The following is a 17263-nucleotide window of genomic DNA, read 5'->3' as shown; positions in this document are numbered from 1 at the left end:
AGGAAGTCAAGAGTTAGGACAGTGATTAACATAGCCTCAACGAGAGTAACAGTAGTAGTGTGAGTGGCAGGAATCTAAATACCAATACCTTCAGAACGAGTTACTTCTTTGCAAAACTTGAAAAATCAAGTTAAATCTGATGTTGATGAAAACAAAATGAATGGATTGGCTCTAAGTTTAAAACTCTCTTTGCCTTTGTTCGAACAGATTTCCTTACAGACAGTTGAATCAGAATCAGCATGTGCAAATCTTGCTAATTCAGACAGCACGGACATATTGCAACAGACTATTGTAAATGAGGTGCAGAACATTTATACTAGTGTATCTGAAGATGGAACCAGCTGCACAGAGCAGACGCTTCAAGCAAATGCAGAAACACCAGTAGCATGTGAGCTTTTAGCAGCTACTAATGGAGAAGGTGTTTCTGGAAGTCCTTATAATTCTACCAGTTGTGTACTAAGCTCCATTGAACAAAAGGCTCCACAACCAGAGAAAGGAGGGAGGATACTGTTCAGTGCAGCAGAAAATGTTGAAGGATGTCACATTGAAACTGAAAATGCTGGTAGTTTAGATATCACGCCTATAGCTTTACAACTCCATGAAAAAGACACACTTCAAATCAGACAAAAGAGAGAGGATCTTCAGGAGACCAACTCTAAAGCAGGTTTGCATTTTGGTGTTAATGCAGACATCAAATCTTATTCATTTCAGAGTGTGGAAAATACGCAGAAAGAAACTTCCGAGAAAGCAGGTGCCATGTTTTATTTGAAAATAATTATTTTATGAGTTTGTTGAAAGTGTTGTGTGTATTTTATTTAAAAAAAAACCGAGCTGTTGTTCTCCATAGAGGGTATTCTGCCATAAATAAATAGCAGACAAAAGGAATGTGTTGTGGTACAGTCCTTTGTGCCAGATCAGCTAGTTAGTAATTTTTGCTTTGTATTTTTGGGAGTTCTTTTATATCCAAGTACCCATTATATTTACCAAAATTTGACAGCAATGGTCATTACATTAATTAGAATGAAATTCTTAAGTACTTTTTATTTCTTTAATACCTAAGAATCAATAGAGGTCATATTTTCACAAAAGAATCTTTGGATTGTTTTGGATTCAATCTTAATACATTAACATACAGTGAATAGTGGATAACGGTTTTATTACGTTAAGGTATTTTCAAAAATTGAGTGAGTTGCTGCAGGCATTTTTTAACATAGACTACATAGTCATTTTGACATTCATTTTAGTATCAGCTGTAATTTCTGAAATTATTGAGTACTATGCTATAGATACTCTCAAGTCCTTTTGTTAAACCAACAGATGAAGGAGTGTTTGCTGGAGTAAGTGGAACAGAAGACACTGAAAAAAATGAAGAAGAAAGAAACTCAAAGACCAATGTGCTTTCCCAGTTTACTGAAACAGAAGTCATCCAAACTAAAAGAATAAGATTACACCCTCAGGAGACAAGCCAAAAGGCAGCCTTGTATTCCAGTAGCAGCAAAACCAGGTTTTCATCTAGTTGTTCACAATTCAGTCGAGCAGCAGAACAGCAAACATCCCAGAAATCAGGTGAAAAGTTAATACTATTTTATAAAACCAGTGGAGTTATATTACATAAATGTTAGTTTAAAATAACACTGAATTGATCCTCAGTTAACTATTTTAGGTCTCACGGATCGAAGAAGAAAACCTGGCCCTCCATATATTTGGCATACATACATCCACTTATATTTTATAGTCTGTATCCTCATCAGACACAAATCAGCATAGGCTCTGATTGTACTGGTACGTTTGGTTCCAGCTCTAGTATAGAAACAAACCTGCTTATATGAGGATAAGGACCTAGTGTTCTCCAGTAGTTATATTCTCTTTTGCCTGCACATACAGCTTTCTGCTTAGCAGTTTCAACCCATGTGTAAGACTTGCATTTATCTTGTAGCCTTACCATTACAATAGAGCCCTGGTCCAACTGATTACTCATCATAACCTAAAAGTATTTTTAATTTACTGCTTTTTTGTTAAAGCTGGCCATCATCTTGTGTAGTTCAGTTCTTTCTGGAACCAGAGAACCATAGCACTCAAGATTTACTAAACCCAAAACCTGTAGTTCAGATGGGATCCCTTCTCTCTTAAAACTTTTAAATGTAATGTGTCTGGACCACTGGTTCAAAAATGTTTATCCTCATATCATTTGGCATTCTCCTTAACTTCTTTTGAAATGAAATGACCTTTGTCATTAAATGATAGGAATTTCTTGTGTAGCTTTGCCTTGATACGGAATAGAGTATCTGTGTTCTCTGATCATTGAGGACGATTCTGTCTTTTCTCTCTAGCAAATAAGAGTTTGGGAATTATTTTTTCTGTTTCTGATAGATTTTAAAACACTGCCTTCTTAGGACCCTACATGTCTGTGGCTATCTCCTTGTATTCTTTTGTTTTCCACAGAAGTTTTCTGCAACTCGTTATTTATGTTTGCTAACATTGACTTCCCATTTTTTCATTTCCTAATTATTTTTGCTCTCTAATTCCTTTGCTAAGCCAGGTTAGTTTTTGAATAGGTGCAGCTTTTAATTTTGAGTGTGGGATATGTTCTGTAATGCTTCATAGCTATTATTTTTTTGCTGACATTTTTTCTTCAAACTGTTTTTTATTTCTGATTGTTTCCAGCTCTGTGAATCTTTCCCTTTCAAATAACTACTGTGTCAGTGTAAATGTGTACTTTATATACACATACAGAGGAAAAGGTGTTTTATATATAGAAAGACGTTTATGGAAGTATGTGTGAATGCATATGTATTTGTGTGTGAATATAATATTTTATTTATTTATTTCCAAGTGTTTGCAGCAAAAAATTTTAGTTTCCTCCTTGGACTGCACTTGGGCTCTGTTGGTCAAACTTCAGTTGCCTTAGAGTGGGATGTAAACGAATGCTAGCATTAAGTATATTGTGTATATTTTGAAAATCAATGGGATTCATGCTCCTACATCCATTAAATGCTTTTAAAACCAGTGTGCAAAAGAGCATGTATAATTAAAATAATATGTATAATGTACATGCTAACCTGTACATGCCCACGAATACATCTGCACACGTACTATCAGCATACTCATTGTTTTCCTTTTTGTTGTTTGCTTAGTACCCTCCTTCTCTTTGGGAACTTTGGATGCTTACTAGTCTTACAAGTTGAATTAAGGATTCATCAGCCAATCTCTGCAATGTGCTGTAACACATGACAAAAAACTTTCAGGAAACTGTGTGAAGTTCCTACTGACCCTTTTCTCTTTGATAGTCACAGTCTTCTTGTCCTCTTCTGCCTTCAGCTGAACAGAATAGTGTTTCCTCTTCCAGTCTCTGGTGGTTGCTAGTTTTCAACCCATCCTAAGCTCCTGCTCTCTTGAATTTCTGGACTGCAAGCTCATGTTTCTTTTGGAAGTTGAGGGGAGAAGGAAGGGAGTAGGTACTTCTTGTTACTTACTGCTCTTCAATATTTGGCAGTGTCAGTACTTACCTTTCCTATCTCCAAATAGGTTCCTCCTGTTGTAGGAATGTCTTTTTACATTCTGGAGAAAAATCCATGGCATATCTGATGCATGTCATCATCCACTGCTAATTACTGGAAGAATGAACATAGATATTATTCCTTTCCGTAAAGTTGGGTTTTTTGGGGGTTTTTTGGGGCTCCTATATTCCTGCTCAATCTTCATAATAAGGTCTATTTGCATTAATGCATTTTTGGATTTATTTCTTTTTAATTTTTGCCTCCCATATATATAGAATTATGATTAAAAAAAACAAAAAACTTTATTCCAAACTTGTTGCATTTTGGTCTCCTCTGGAATAGCATTTCACAGATTACTTTTTCCCCCAAAATAAATTCTTTAGATAGTATTTTATTCAGCTAAAATTTAATTATTTCCTTCATCCCAGGAAAATGTTGCTCTTTGAGAGGTGATAGGAGGAAGTATAGCCCTTCAAACAGTTGAAGGCATTAATAGCTTTGGAGACTGGGACAGTGGCATTCAGATTGCAGCAGAAAAAAAAGTGGAAGAGGGATATTTTCTGACTTGCAGGGTTTTGGGATTTTTTGCTGTCTCATGCCTTTTCTTCATTAACTGGCTTCTGTATCTCATCTGTTTGTTCTTCTGTCCCAGTGGTGTTCCTTATATTGTTCTGCTCTTGAATTACAATCTTTTCTTCCTAAATGATGCAGTGTCACTTTCATCTACAGTCACTTATTAGGCTCTCAACGTTCCTATTCTGTTTATGTAGAAGGAAGGTACAGGCAGCTCACCTGTTTTCATATAGTTCAATCTGTGGAAAGAATTACTTATAGACCAATGTTGAAGTATTCAAATGTCTTTTTGAAGGACGATATCGTTGAAGTTGTTGAGGTATGGCAGCCTAATCTAGTCTGATTGCTGGTCACTGCAATCTCTCCATTTTATCTTTGTATGTGTGCTGACTGGATTTTTTATTTACCAGTTTCTTGATCTTTACTGCTGGTAACCCACCTGGCAATGCATTCCATGGAGAACCAGTATTTTGTGATTCACATACCAATGTCCCATTACGGTTTTTCAAGTGTCTCCTAAAAACCGTGAAGAAAACTGTTGTGCATGACAACTTAACTGGAAAACTTTGCAATTGCTAAGGGTCATTAGCTTAATGGCCTGTTTGCGCCTTTTTTTTTTTTTTTTTTTTTTTTTTTTTTTTTTTCCTTGTTTGGTCTTTTTTTTTTTTTTTTTTTTTTTCTCTAAAGAGTCCCTAGGGCATTATCCCATGAATCAAAGGGGAAGAAAACAACCAGAAAGTGGATGATTGCTTCAGGAGTTCAGACCCAGAAGCTTTTCGACAAGACACGTTATCTTACACAAAAGTAGGTCTCAGATTGGAGGGGTGTTTAAATAACCCCTCTGTGCACTCTAGAATTTTACTTTTCATTTTCAAAGTAAACTCTTTAGCTTTTCTGGTTGCCAATACTGTGTGAGCCAAGCACCCCCAATGCAAAGAGTGACACCTGAATCCTTTCTGACAGGTAAGAATAGCCTACAATGGGCTCCATGATGCCATAGTCTGGCCTAAACAAGCTAGTTTAGTATTAGTATGGATATATGCTCACTATATGTCTGTTTTTAATGAAGTTGCAGTATGTCTTTCATGTTTTTCCAAACAGTCTTGGATGACAAGCTCAGTAGTTTAACTTAAAGGAAACCTTGGAAAAGCAGATTTTCCAGAAGGCAGGGGGAACCTGAAAAAGGCAGCTGTAGAGTCATGGAAGCTGTTTGGTAGCAATGGGTGCTGATAACTGAAAAGATTAGAGAAGACAGCTTGTCTGATGAGAAGAAGAAATGCTTGGAATGCAGCAACTAATTGTTCATAGGAATAATTAAAAAACATGGATAAGAGTTGCAAAATGCTTATTTAAAACATTTCACTTTCCTTTTTTTCGGACAAATTACAGATTTTCAAGAAATCAGAGAAAGAACACAGTGAACTTTTAAAAAAATCTGATAGCATAGTATTATAGCAGCAGGAACAGGAGTTTAAAAAAAAAGCCAACATGCATGGTGGAGCTTTTCAAGATTTATACATCCTGTCTTTCTGGTAGTGGTTTTGGGGGAGGGGATTGTTCTTACTCTATACACAGAATCAGTACTTTTTTAATCTGGGGTTTTTTTGGGTTTTTTTGTATCTCTTACAATCTGGTATGCTTGTTACCCGAAGCCCCAGAGTTAGGACCTGTTTGATGATCACATGATAAAATTTGAAGTGGGTGTTGTTTGTCTCATGAACCAATAAGAGAAGGATTAAATAAAATTTGTTTACAGTTATGGGTCCAATCCTGCACAGGTTTAATTAAAAGGCAGTTCAGCTGTGTCACTAGATGTTAGTCAAAGATTTGTAATCAGTCTACAGGACTTTTTCACATCACAGTTGTAAAAATACCTTATGTAGAAACTGATCTCTTTTTTGATACAGAATTAGGAACAAAAAAGAGGTGATGGTTAAGTCTTCACTTTTATGTAGTTTCTTAAGTACCTTTATGTGTGTACTTTACATATTTAGCAGGCATGCCTGGTCACTTGAAAGCAGTCCATGCAGAAATGTAACATACTCCCTGCCTCTATACAGTGTAAAACTTTGACCTTGTTACCTTTTTTGTTGATCCCTAATTCATTGTACCCTTGTTAAGTCATAGAATCATAGAATCATAGAATCATTAAGGTTGGAAAAGACCTCAAGGATCATCAAGTCCAACCCAACACCACCTAACTCACTAAACCATGTCCCTAAGCACCACATCTACACGTTCCTTGAACACCTCCAGGGATGGTGACTCAACCACCTCCCTGGGTAGCCTGTTCCAATGTCTGACCACTCTTTCAGTGAAGAAATTTTTCCTAATATCCAGCCTAAAGTCGTCTAGATTTGAACTGTAAACTCTTGCATAGATCTGTTTGTTACCTGTGCTGTTATGCAGTACCTTCTGACCTTTTGATGTAGTCAATGTTATTGAATAATTGAGGCAAGAGTATTGCACGCATTTACATTAATTCAGATGAGTTACGAAGCTTAACTCTTTGTTCATAATGAAACATTTTTTGTGGTCCCTAATGAACACCCAATATGTTTTTAGAATCCTTCCTATCTACCAGAAAAGAAGGTGTAATTTTAAGTGGTGCCTGTAATACAACAGCTGTGAGAAAGATGAAAAAGAAAAATGCAAAAGGAGAAACTCAGCTGCATATTGCTGCTCGGAAAGGAAATTTGTCTTTGGTGAAAACCCTAATATCATATGGAATTTGTGTTAATGAACAGGACCACGCAGGTTTGAAAATTACTGTCTTATGGGCTTGTTTTATGATACAATTTTATATAATTTATAGCATATATGGTTTTATAAAATTTGCTTAATTTTAATATAATTATGGATTCTTGATTTATTATATAATTATGAGGAGATAAGGAAGTAATTCAACAAGTACAAGCACAGTCAGTGAATCCCCTGGATTTTGTGTCTCAGTGTGGAGCTAGTGCGGTCTTTTTTCTCTGAAGGGGCATTAATTGGGTCTTGCTCCTCTGCTGAAGAGCACATTTTCAGAGATATGTCCAGAAAAATGAACGGGGAAGTTAATTGGGAGAACTGATGCTTACACATATGAATGTATACATGTGTGAAGCACATTCACACAAATCTTGTGAACTTAGGAAATTAGGACAAAGATCAGATGACAAGATTTTTTTTTGTTTTTTCTACCTAAATGTGTAATGCATTTCTGTTTTTTATAGTCTCAGAATGGGTAGTATTCTATTCTGGATGCCTGTTAGACTTCATATTGTAAAATGCCATTGGGATTAGAAACCAGACTATTAATATTATGCTTATGAGTTTTTAGAGTCTTTCTACTCTATTGTTTTGTTTCTTTTAGCCTTTTTAGTAGTGTAGTAGAAAAGTAAACTATTTTTCTGCTTAATATTGGATACATTTTTCTCTAATGTAAACTGAACTACAAAGGAAATAATTTACCTTGGCATTTCAAGATAATTGTTTGTGTAAGATTTATCTTAAAGAGGGTAGTCTGTTGGTTATAGCACAGCAAATACAGCAAAATGTATAATCGCTAATTAATGATCTGTGTGGATCTTTCCAAGTCATATGCATGCTGTACATGTCATCTTTTATTAGGTTGGACACCAATTCATGAAGCTTCCGCTGGGGGATTTACTGATGTGATTTTAGAATTACTGAAGGCTGGTGCTGATGTTAACAGCAGAAGCCTGGATGGTATTTTGCCAATACATGATGCTGTTTCTGGCAATTATTTGGAGGTACATTTTTGTTTTACATTAGATTTCCTGAGCAAAAAGCAAAATCTTAATATAAATAAGGAAAATGAAAGATAATACTACAATTTTAGTGTAGGTTTGCATTTGGGAAATGAACCAGTATTCTTTAAAGAGACTAAAATTAGAGAAAGAAATATTTTTCAATAGTGACAGTTGAAGTTGTACACTTAGCTGACTTTTTCAGTCCAGTGGACAAATCAGAAAAATTCAGAAGCTCCCCATGTTTCTCTCCCACATATTGAGCTTTTTAAAAATTATACTGAAATTGAGAATTGTCAATTTGGTCATCTAGTCCAACCTCCTTGCAGTGAGAAGGGACATCTTTCACTAGATCAGCCTGCCCAAAGCCCCATCCAACATGATGTTGATCACTTTCGGTGATGGGACATCCACAACTTCTCTGAGCATCCTGTTCCAGTGTCTCACTGCCCTCATTGTAAAAAAATTATTTTTTGTAAAGAAAAAAAACGAGGCCTGCTATATAAATCAACCATTTTTTTTTTCGATAGCTGGTCCCTTCCAACACAAACTATTCTATCGTTCTATAGAACGAATAAGACTATTTCAGTTGCAAGGAACCTACAATGATTATCTAGTCCAACTACCTGACCAATTCAGGGCTGACCAAAAGTTAAAGGATGTTATTAAGGGCATTTTCCAAATGCCTCTTACACACTGACAGGCTTGGGGCATGAACTCTAGAAGCCTGTTCCAGTGTTTGAGCAACATCTCAGTAAAGAAATGCTTCCTAAAATCCAGTCTAAACCTCCGCTGGTGTGGCCTCAGCACCTTCCGCTCCACTTCCCCTCCTCAGGAAGCTGCAGAGAGCAATGAAGTCACCCCTCAGCCTCCTTCTCTCCAAACCAGACAAGCCCAGAGTCCTTAGCTGCTCCCCACAGGACATGCCTCCCAGCCCTTTCATCAGCTTCATTGCTCTCCCCTGGATGCATTCAAGGACCTTCACATCCTTCTTAAGTTGTGGGGCATAGGACTGCACACACATAAATAAAAGGTTGTTTGGGCACAGGGAGTTCCAGGGAACTGAGAGTAAAAAGGTGATGCCAGACTGGCTCTAACATGCCACTTCCATTTGTCAGTAGAGCTGATATTTCATTGCATTTATCTTTTCTGCGAGCAAAGATAAAATGACAGGGGTGATTTCACAGGCCTGGTGCCAAACTATTGGTAGGGTCCTTGAAAACACATAAGCTATTATGCAGTATTGTGGAGGAAAAGCAATGGAGAAGATTCTGAACTTCTAGAGCATATTATCTTTCTGATACTTTGTGATACCTAACAGCACTCTCAGTGTAAGAAAGAAGAAATGCCAGAGATGAGAAATCATATGTATGAAAATTCTTTGCCATCCAAGGTCTGACTTCATCAAAAAAACATATGATCTGAATTTTAGGGGGTAGATGATTCCACTGATGCCACTGATCTAATTTCTGTATTTTACAGCAGACTTGTAAGTTAATTAGAATTAGGAAAAAAAACAATCCGTGCATGTAACCAAAAACCAAAACCACTATTAAATACTTAAACAAAAAAAATCCACTTATCTGCACTTTGGTCTTAATACAATTAACCAGTTCATTTTAATTTAGATGCATGAAGTTTTGTATTGCTCTCTGTAACAATACCATAAAGATGGTAGGTTTAATGACGAGTTGCAAATTATTTGTGTATTTTAATGGAAAAGTTAGAAGAGTAAGTTACAAGTCTGTGTTGATAATAGGCAATTAAACTTGTTTGTTTAATTAGGATTGCAAGTGTAACAAGTTTTAGAGTATGTTATTTCTACCTTTATTATTTGTGATTTATGAGGGATACAACACATACAGTTGTTCTATTAGTCCACAACAAGAATTACCATGATACAAATAACAATAATAATATATAATAGGCAGTCAAGATTCTACTACAGCATGGAGCAAATCCCTGTGAGAGGGATGGTTCAGGGAAAAGTGCTTTGGATGAAGCTTGTGATGATGAAATGAAAGAACTGCTGAAGTCTTACAGTGCTATGGACTCTCTACTTTCTTTTGAGACTATTGAAGTTACAGGTATATTGGTTTTGTAATGCTAATCATGGGATTACCCTGTAGTCTTAAGGAAAAGCTGTACATTAGAATGCTGCTGATTTGCAGAGCTGCATATTGCCTGACACTGGTATTTTTAGCTCTATTAACTACTGATTTTTATTTGTTTATTTATTTTTAGAAAATAGGATCCGTGATGATTTTTTTTTTCCAAGAGATTTAGGTATAAGGACATATTTGGCTCTTCAGATTTTTGTTATTATCCATATTTTGCTTCACAGGAACCTTGTGTTTTTGAAAGTGGTAGCTTTAAAGACTTCCTACCTTAGGCTATTTAAATTTTATCTCAATTGCATATACAAGATATTTTTTTATTATGTGATCTGTCATTGCTTCTTAGTAGGCTATATTAGCTAATCTAACCTGTTATGCTCCTGCAAATTAATTCTAAATTCTATTTATTTTTTCTTAATTGCGGAGAGAGGAGATATCCTTCTCGATCCCGAAGTTCAAAACGTTTTTGCAACTACTGTGAAAAGGATGGTGCAGCTTTGGAGCCACAATATGAGAAATACAATGCGGTAAGTACAGATAAAAGAGTTTTGTTAAACATCATAATGTAGTACTGCATAGTGTCATTTACTGACTGAATAACTTTAAAATGTCATTTAAATAATTAACCCTTTAGAATGTATGTAGACAACAGCATCATGCAGAGGCTTACAGTATATAAGCTGTGGTTTAACATATATAAGTGTGTATATTATCATTTCTCCCTGTTCATTATTCCTGTGCACTTACATTTATTGTGCAAACAGTAGTAAATACTTCTGTATATTTCTTGCTGCCTATATTAATAGCAAAAAGGTCAGGAGTCATGAGGCTTTTTCTCACATTTCCAAAATGGCTCTTTGAAAGAGTAGTGATTTTTCTTAATGATGATGAAGGTTTAATCTTAATTTAAAACACCCAGGAAGATTTTTGCACAGCTTGTATGTTAGGAGAGATTTTGCCAGTGTTTGTACTACATGTCTACATTGTCTAGGTGATGCTCTCATGGTGAAATTCAGTGTCTAATTCCTGCAGTGTGCTCAGAGGTGGGACTTTGAGCATGGGCTAGTTTGAATGCCTGGGCAAAACCAGACTATGACAGCTCTTGCAGGGCATACCCTTGGCACTGTGTATGTCTATCCTACCAGTGCCCCCGTTGCCTTTACACAGTAATTTCCTGCCTGGAATGACTTGAGTCCACCAATACTTACCCTGTAGGCCATGCAGCATAGCCTGTGTTTTATATGGTGTGCTTGGCTCTACTTACTATCATTTCTGTGTTTGTTAACAGGAGTTTGTTGCTGCCATACAAGATGCAGAAGAGAAGCAAAAAGAATTGCTGGTACTTGAGTTGAGGACTTCCAAAGATACAGGTAGACATAAATTGAAGTTGTTTCACTGGGTTTTTTTTGGGTGGGTAAATATGTCTGGTAATATAATTGATTTAAAAATAGTATTGCACAGAATATATTTTAATAACTCCTCTGGAGAATACAGCTTCAGAGAATAAGATTTTAATAACAGCTTCCAGGTAAGGGCACTTCCTGAAATGCTTCCAGCTTCCACAGGAATGAATATTGTGACAAAAAAGGGAAGCATGCTGCTTGGTGGCATGTGTTTCAAGTCAACCTAATCATATAAAAAGGGATCATTAGGTAAGAATGAACACTGTTGGCACCATTATTCAGTTACAAGTACGTAAGCTCCTCCATAATCAAGAACAGCAATGTCTGCATGTAAAGTAACAGATTCAGCATTTTCATTCTAGTGCTGCTGGACTTTCAGGAGCCTGAAGTAATTTATGAGGGGAAAAAAGAGATATCTTTAAGGCAGACGCTATGGATGCTGGTTCTTGGAGGTGTAATTTGTCTTAGGCTATCAAATCTCACTTCAGATTAATCTCAATAGTCTACTAAGCGACACTGACTTCTAGGAGGTCACAAAACTGGTGCTGTGTAGCAGTTTGAATCTATTGTGTCTGTGCCGTGACTGTTCAAGTGGCAAAGCTTGCTGCAGGAACACCTTTGACCAAAGTCTCTCTCCCCAGCTGCCCTTGCCATCTAGGCAGGGCTCTTCATTTTGGAGCAGCACATGCCAGTGCAAGAGTTTTGCTTCCTGACAGAAATTAAGGGGTTTTAAAATTTATTTTCCTGAACATAGGGTGGAGCTTTCAAAGTCAATTTGTCCCTTTAAAAATAAAAGTGAAATATGGAACTATGCAGATTTATAGCTTGCAACTCAAATTTATGGCATATGAACTGTTAATTAAAATCAACGTGTTTTCTTGAAAAATGTTTGACAAACAGATAGATAATACAAAAGACAGAGATCAGTGCAGTTTCATAAACGAGCCAAATAAAACTATCAGACTTTTCCTGTTAAGGAGTGTGAAAGTGTCGTAGTTCAGCTGGGATAGAGACAACATTCTTCTTATGCCAAATCCCATACTAAATCCAAAACAGAGCACTATTCTAGCTACTAAGAAGAAAATTAACTCTATCCCAGCTGAAACCAGGACAGAAAGAAATGAACATGGTGATCTGTTACCACTACTGACAAAAGCATTAATAATCTAGCACCTCTTAAACTGTAGTTACTACTTGTGAAGAGGCACAAGACTAAACAAGAACGCAGAAGTACATTGACAAACGTGTAACGTAGAATAAAATCCTCAAGGTATTTGCATGCAGTACAACCTACTGTAAGTAGTAGATTCAAATTCCCTATTAGGCCGCCTTAATAAGAGGAATATTTTATTTTTGTATTTTAATGGGTAAGTAAATACTGGTAGATACTGTGAAACAGGTTTGGGGAAATATTTTTAAGTGCCATTTTTAATCCAGTAATTTCCCATTTTTCATAGTTACAGAAAGCTCATATTTCTCTTTTTAGAACTGTAGGAATTAGATTACGTGTTTAGCATATTATCCCAGTGGTATCTGCTGGTCATGACTTCTGAGCTCTCCCTTATGGCTAAGCGATAGGGCAAATAAAGAATTATAATTGTTCTTATTTTAGAAAAATATAGCTAACATAAAGGGACAACTTATAATTCATTTTATTTTATAGTATGGATATGAAAATATGTAAAACTATGATACATATGTTTTTACCATTATATGTAACTTGGAACAGTCTAAGCTCATTAAACTATTCTATAATACTTCAAACATAAAGGTTTTAGCCACCCTCCTAAGATTGTGTAAATTCTGCAGGTCATCTCATATAATTGTCATGTTATGTAGCTCCTTGCAACACAAAGGACTTCAAAAGTTTCAATGCTTATAATCCATAGGACAGTTCTTTAATCTATCCTGTTCTCTCAGTAATTTCCTAGGCAAGGCACTTGGACTTCAAAATTTTCCATACTTGAGCTATTCCTTGTATGTTAAAATTGTATTTAATTCTTTCTATGAAAAATTTTATTAAAAGTACTCAACTTGGTAAAGAGATATCAGGATGCATGACAGTATAAGGTACTGCTGTAACTGTTATCATACTTTGGCTGTATATTTGCTACATTAAAAGTGTTATTACTACAGTTATTTGCAAGTGCTTATTGCCATCATCATTTTGATTATATCAAAATATTGGACAGATATATATATCCAAAGGTTGTCTCAGATTCAAGATACTTTGAACGAAATGCTTGCAAAACAGAAGACAGAAAGGGATACCCTTGCTAAAAAATACAGGTAAGCAGAATACAAGGATTGTATTTGTAGGAAACTCTTCTTTATATCAGTAGTGGTAGAGGTTGTTAGATTGTTAGCATACAATAGCGTGAAAGTAAAACTATGTGGTTTTTATTCAGAGTTTGTGGAAGCATGATCCATACTGGCTTTGGTTACCTCCAGTAACAGTTTGCATCAAGGAGGAACTTCAGAGTTTAGCTAACGTGTAGTAATGAGTTACTGTGCACCCAGTGAGCATTCAAAGTGGGTAGTGAACGTGCAAAAGGTGTGGTAAAATACCTAAGCAGAAAACAGAAGATGAAAGTACTGAGCCATTAGATTATTTTTGCAGCATCATGGAGGAAAGCAGTAGCAACTCATACACTACTTTTAATGTCCCGGCCTCCGGTTTTGTTTCTTTAGCACTCCTAGATTGGGAGTGTTCAACCAACAGCTCACAAAAGCCGTTTAGAGCAATGGCTTGAAGCTGGGAGTGCTCACCTCAATGTGAGCATGCACTATGTGAAATTGTCGGCTTCCTGCTGCTAGCTCTCACAAGGCCTCTTTTTGCTTCCTTGTAAGAGGGGCTACCTGAATGCTGGTCATGTGGTAAGTGCTCAGCTGACAATGTAGCATCGTGCTCAATGGATGCTTCTATGCCATCTGATGAGGAGGTCTGCATGTTGTCTTTGTGAGCAGTATTCATTTGGTCATGTAAAAGCAATAGTATACAGCTTTTCGGGTAGTTCTATGGCAAAACATATAGGCTGGGTGGGCAAAGAGACTGAAACATTTCTGTCACACACCATTTTGCCAGCTATAAAATATAAGATACATAGATATTAAAAAAAAAAAAAGAGTGGGTTTTATGTGAAGAGAAGTTAGGGTTCCAAATCTTCCTTGTGAACAAACTAGTGACTGAATTAAGAAACAAGAACAGTAGAATTAGTATCTACACAAACTTACCAGCCCTCTGATATTGAGAGTGAAACTGTGTTACAGAGCAAAGCGATAAATATTTCTGGGTATTGCAGTTACCCTGCAGCTAATGCAACAGCTATCCATCAACAGTAATGAGCTACATGCCAAATTACCTTAAATTTACTTTTTATTATTTTTATGGTGAACATTTTATTTTTAACTAATTAGCACATAAGCTAGTTTTTATTAGTGGCTGTATGTTAATTTGCCTTTGTCATTTTAGTCACACTATCTTTGCCTCTTCAGTTGTAACTTCTTCTGTACCTGTACAGCAATAAGGCAACAAAACTTCACTGAAGAAACACTGCTAGCAAATTGTGTGGAGCCTCACTGGCCTGCATAGGAGTCCATAGTTGTCAAGGCTTACTCATATCAGTGATCTACTATATGCTGATACCTTGATCATATCATGGATTCTAAACAAGTGATAACAGGCAATACCACAGTACAGACACCAACATGGTCACGCTGTGGTTTTACTGTCCTTGCTGTGCGCCAACTAGTCTTGCTGTACCTCTGTCCTGATCCCCTCAACAGTCTCTCTCTTCCAGGACTGGGATGGTGTTACTTACATGGCACCTCTGCTGTGGATGGAGTTGAAAGCAAGCCATGCTGCTATTAATTTCCCACACCTTGTGGTACTCCCCTGTCTTCCCGGCATGGTGCCAGAGTGGTAGTACAATCACTTGTCCTGTGAGGGGGAATTAGGAGAGAAAAGTATTATGCTGGGCTGTTGGCTCTTCTGCCAAAGGAAGTGGGGAAAATAAGGAATTCCTTCCCAGCAGGACAGAGGTAAAGTCCCTAAGGGAAGAAGTCTCACAGGGAGACCAGCTCAGCTAGGGAACAGGGTCTGATGAAGGGACAGACGTTCCCAAACTAACATACAATGTCCTGAACTGCTCTGTCCGCTTTTCTTAATAGTCATGTGGTATTATTACAGCTGTAGCTTCACAAAATGTTTTGTTGTGTACACCATAAAGAATTTCTGATAGTATCAACCTTCAGTAGCTTATCCTGAGCTCATTTTAAAAGGCTCCAATGCAAAAGCGTTGAATTCAATGAGCTATTGTGATTTGTGGTCATAAAAGAGCAGCCAGTGGTCATATAGACCCAGTTTGAATTCTATAAATTAAGGGCGGTATAGGAGGACAAGGCTGTTACTGAAGTTTTGGTGCTTTGCATCCTACTTCTGGATAGGATTCTGCAGTTTCTTGTGCGTAAGCTTGGGATTTGAAGTATAAACTTTGTATGTCATGAAAAGATTGTTCAAATTTTAGGTGTTGACAGAGTCCTTTGAAACATATACCTGTTCTTAGTGTGATATGTCTATTAAACGGTTTTTATTTTGTGTTTACAGTAACTCTAGTGTCCTTATTATTACTTTTTTAAAAATTTTCTCTAGGGCTTCAGTGGAATCTTTAAAAAAAGGAGCACTGAGGAAACAATTAGTTAACCTTGCTTGTAGGCAAAAGAGTCTGTTGACTGTTACCCAAAACCAGGAAGAGTTAGTCCAGAAAATACGAAATTACAGAAAAACAAAGCGAGTGTTGCGTGCGTCATGTTCAGAGAAGCAAATCTCAAACTTGGTTTTTTTCCATGGAAATAATAAAAGACCAACTGCTGATGAAATCATGTGTCCTGATGTAGTTAGATCTAGTATGGGGCTTGGTACCAGCATGTCTAATGAAAACAGAGTAGAAGCACATCGCTCTTTAGAAAATAGATTTTCATCTCAGGAATGCAGCCAACATCCATACATCTGCTTGGATGAGAGAGGAGCAAATCAAGTAGCAATTGGAAGAAAAGAGGCTTCTGATCAGGCTTTGGCATACGAAAACAGGGTAAGAGAATGCCTCTCCAACAACACGTCAAAGCTGACAAGTGTAGAAGTGGTGATGTTGCCTTCAGAACCTACTGTTTCCATTGATAAAACAAAGTGCTCACAGCAAAAAGACATTGACTGTGTAGGAACTGCAGTACAAGGAAGCAAGTCTTTAAATCCCACTTCAGTGACTAACATGTTAAATATTGTAGAACCCCAAAGCACTGTTGTCAATAACAATGTCTGTCAGCCAGGCAGTCATTGCCAGCAGGTTCTTACAGATGAGGATCTACGCAGATACGCAAATAGGAAAGAACCTTTCCAGTGGCAGCAGCAGCAACAAGTATTTTTATCAACATCTACAAAGAACTTCCCTAATACTCTGCAGCAAATGATCTTTCGGAGTAGTGAGAACTCATTTAATGCCAACTCGGTGCTTACAAATCTTACCTCAAATACAGATTATCCAGTAAACCTCAGTGAGAAATCTTCACAGAGCTATAGTAGTCAGGAATTTGAACAAAAACAAGTGAGGCGTGGAAGAAAAGCTAGGAAAAATCTTCAGTGGGAAAATCTCCTTGAATTGGGAAGGATTAAGCCAGGAGAAGATGTTTTAGAATTCAGACTGCAGGTAATTGCTGAAATATAATAATGTTAGTGTTAGCATATAATGAGGAAACAGCAGTTCTCATGGTTTAGTCTGCATTTTCAGCATTTGCTATTGGAAGTTTTTATTCCTTGGTTATGGATAATCTTTTATGTGTTTTAAAGGAAAGCGGATTATGTGTTCTATTGGCCCATAATTTTAACACACAGAATATTGCGTGTGTGAAATTTTTGTTTAACT

The 17263-nt window shown here is 36.8% G+C and overlaps 1 protein-coding gene across 1 annotated transcript; it reads left to right on the top strand.

Annotated features, from left to right (window-relative positions):
- Positions 1-207: 207 nt before the first annotated feature.
- ANKRD31 (ankyrin repeat domain 31) lies at positions 208-17047 on the top strand (the record flags this gene model as incomplete). The annotated part of the gene is made up of 9 exons (XM_010082471.1): positions 208-664; positions 1318-1573; positions 6703-6827; positions 7686-7828; positions 9753-9912; positions 10369-10469; positions 11231-11312; positions 13538-13634; positions 15997-17047. Coding segments are annotated over 9 exons (2472 nt in total), but the record flags the coding sequence as incomplete, so codon positions are not given.
- Between the last annotated feature and the right edge of the window lie 216 nt (positions 17048-17263).

Source organism: Pterocles gutturalis, unplaced genomic scaffold (genome assembly GCF_000699245.1).
Source record: "Pterocles gutturalis isolate BGI_N339 unplaced genomic scaffold, ASM69924v1 scaffold31794, whole genome shotgun sequence".
Taxonomy (NCBI): Eukaryota; Metazoa; Chordata; class Aves; order Pterocliformes; family Pteroclidae; genus Pterocles; species Pterocles gutturalis.
This window is presented reverse-complemented; position numbering and strand designations above follow the sequence as displayed.